The following is a 3268-nucleotide window of genomic DNA, read 5'->3' on the forward strand; positions in this document are numbered from 1 at the left end:
TTTGGAAATGAAAATTTTGTAAGAAAAACAAGTAAAATTATTTGTTTCATTTTTGAAAATTGATCTTATTTTGAATAATAAAGAGTTTTGAATATTGTATATTTAATCTATTTTTGTTTGTTTGTTAGAACTGTCTCCATTGAAGAACATTATATATTTTGAATGTTGTGATTGTTTTTCTCTATATGAAAGGTTTGTTTACTGATTACTATAAATTATTGAGTACGTATGTGTTATCAACAGATTATTATGTAAAGTGATAAGTAAGAAAACATATCAAAATGCGAATTCTGGCATATTAATATTTATTAGTATTATGCTAAGTAATTATTATTATATTTTCCTGTAGATGAATACTTAATGATGATATAGAATTAAAGTATGTCGAATCCAGTCCCATCGCCATAACTACAACTCATAATTAGTACCTATTGGCAACCTTTGACAAATATTCATTATGCAGTAGAATATATTTATTTGTGTTCTTAATATTGTTCAGTTAGTATTAGTGGATTTTAATAGTTGCTTGTTGTGGATTTATGGTTTCCCTTTCAATTCATTAAAGGTTCATAGAAGTTAAACATCTCCGATTAAATTCACTCTTCAAGTGTTTTACTGATGTACAAATATTAAAGTTTTACTATATTTAGAGCAGAACTAAACTCAGAAACAGAAATACTAACTACGAAAAGATTTCAATAAAATTAATTGTACAGGCCTTTCATTAATATATGTATGTCGGTGTAACAAATTTCACTAGCTAAAGGTATGCAATGTTATGATAATATGTCACTTTATTCTATTGACATTAACGTCAAAACTAGGCAACTTAGTGAAATCAAATGAAAAAAGTCCCTGAAATCATCGTTTGCTGTTAGAGACCATAAAATTGCGAGAGAGACCATATAGTTATCACCTGCGTGATGACTCATTGAAAAGCTAAATCGCAAGACCATGAATATGTCACTGCTAATTGTTACTATGTTCATTCGTATCGTATATTATAAACTGTTGAAATCTGGAGAAACAGTTAATACTGATCGCCATCGACAATAAGTAATCAATTTGAATTGATTGAATAGCGGAAGACATACTGAAAGACATGATAAGCTGATTTGGCAGTGTCAGCTCCGTTTCATATAGCAAAACTGCACAATTTTGTAGTGAAAGGCTACTACTAATAATTATTTGTATATTTTCGCAAATATTTCCATCAATAATCCAGACCGCATCGATAATGCGTTCATAATGGACTTTTATGGCTCTTATTCGCATTTTATCTATCCACATATATTGTCATGTACCCATAGAGTAACAGTAATAAATAGTAACAGTAATAAATAAAATCAGATAGCGCCGCAGCTTATAGCGTAGCGATTAAAACAAGTAGTAAGTTAAAAATAGCGACATCTAGATGTTGGACATCGCGAAACATTTCCCTAATATTTCCTATTAAGTTAAATCTCTGCTTTTCTATGCATGCACCGCATTTATTCTCAACTGTTGCCGAACGGATGCTTATGCGGTTACCTACAAACAATGTTCTGGCCACACATTTTTGCTTCTGATATAAAGTTGTTGATATAGTGAAAGAAAACACCAGAAATCTATAAATACACTTCAGTATATATTATATAATATTTCACATTTATTGTTAATCTTACTTATAAGTACATAACGAACTTTTTAGATTTACAGTCACGGTATGGTATTCCAAATTTGATCTTTGGAAAATGAGATGTTATCGACACCAGTGAAATGCTCAAATATTATTATGCTGTTTTCGCCTTGTTTCAGTAACGGGGCTGGTAAATACAGGCATTGTTGTGGTCCAATGACAGCATATCTACCTAACACGAATCCATTCACCATCACTATACCTTTGGTCCATTGTTCCATGTTGATATATGTATCTTGAGGGGTTTCAACATTAAGGTAACCTAAACAAATTAATATAAAAGGAGTCTATAACAATTAGGAATAAAATTTTAATGTTATTCAACGATATTCTTATAATATATAGATATATTCCTATAATATAATAAATAAATAGTGAATAAATTTGACTATTTAGTAAAAATTTGTTTTGCATAACCGATTATATTTTTTGTTCTAAATAATTGCAGCCTTACTCATGTAGGTAGAACAACTTCAGATTGCCTTGTTAATAACTTAAGACTAACCTTTATAAAGACCTGGGCCTGTATTGTTAGCAAATGATTTCCATTGGCTTATAGCTAAATTTTGAGATTTCTTAAATTCCAAAGGGATGTGTTGCCAGTTATTAATTATTTTATCGCCAATTAGCACGTCTCCTTGCCACAATCCTGAAAATATTAATTTTGATTATCTATTGGTGATTAAATAAAAGGTATAATTAACACCTTTATATTGATAGTATTGAGGAAGTTTTCCATAATTAACCCTCCCCCAGTTCTCCACCACCAAATCGACTGTGGCTTCTTGTATATCTTTATCTGCCAGAGTGATGGTAGAATTAGCCAGGCGCCAATAACCAAATTTGTTAAAACTGGTAGCTGACTTTAAAACGGGCGATATCAATTGGCCATTAACAAGAACCTATTAAAACAATGTTTTTGGTAAACCTATTGATGTGATATATGACGTACCAACCAACACTGTGTCACACACATGACCTTGTATGGTTAATGAATCTCCTGATGTTAAATTCAAGTTCGATTTTCTGTAAACAATGTACCCGTAGCTTTGGCCAGTGTTGTTGTTGATATCTAATAGCTCCATAGGTATAGTGTTTTGATATGTTAAAGATGTATTTTGAGAATCTACAAAAACAAAAGTTATAAAATGGGATTAGCAAATTGTTATATTCTGCATTTTCTTATGATTACTTATGTAATTGGACATAATAGCTCTGTAAATAAATGTTTTTTTCTTGTTTAGAGACACGATATTATACACGCACTAGTGTTGAAGGTATATTTTTTTAGTGTTGTACTAAATATAGCAAAAACAATGCAGTCTTCTGTTAATTCCTATATAAAACACGTTTCATCTATATCGGGTACTGTGCTAAATAATAGTTTTTTTTTTAAATTTAAATTAAGGGAAATTAAAGTGAATCAAAAGTTGCGAATGGAATCATTCAGCTTTAACTTTATTAAGAGCATTTCTTGACATAGTTTTGTAGAGTTTTGGTAAACGTATGGGAGTTCAGGTTGCAAAATCACAAGTCAGCAAATATAGATTCAAGGTGCTCAAAGTCTTCTAACCACGAATTGTTAGAATT

At 30.4% G+C, this 3268-nt stretch overlaps 1 protein-coding gene across 2 annotated transcripts in view; it reads right to left on the reverse strand.

Annotated features, from left to right (window-relative positions):
• Window positions 1-1606: 1606 nt before the first annotated feature.
• LOC143195606 (beta-galactosidase-1-like protein 2) overlaps window positions 1607-3268 on the reverse strand; it is a 9794-nt gene continuing 8132 nt past the window's right edge. For both annotated transcript variants that reach the window (XM_076402874.1, XM_076402872.1), the window contains exons 7-10: window positions 2635-2804; window positions 2385-2580; window positions 2184-2327; window positions 1607-1940 (exon numbers count right to left, since the gene is read on the reverse strand). In XM_076402874.1, the coding sequence (XP_076258989.1) occupies window positions 1699-1940; window positions 2184-2327; window positions 2385-2580; window positions 2635-2804 (752 nt within the window). In that variant the 3' untranslated portion in view covers window positions 1607-1698. The remainder of the gene's footprint in view (window positions 1941-2183; window positions 2328-2384; window positions 2581-2634; window positions 2805-3268) is intronic.

The sequence above is a fragment of the Rhynchophorus ferrugineus genome, unplaced genomic scaffold (genome assembly GCF_030347505.1).
Source record: "Rhynchophorus ferrugineus isolate W39M unplaced genomic scaffold, kcgeb_rfMv2 rfM4, whole genome shotgun sequence".
In the NCBI taxonomy this organism is placed as follows: domain Eukaryota; kingdom Metazoa; phylum Arthropoda; class Insecta; order Coleoptera; family Curculionidae; genus Rhynchophorus; species Rhynchophorus ferrugineus.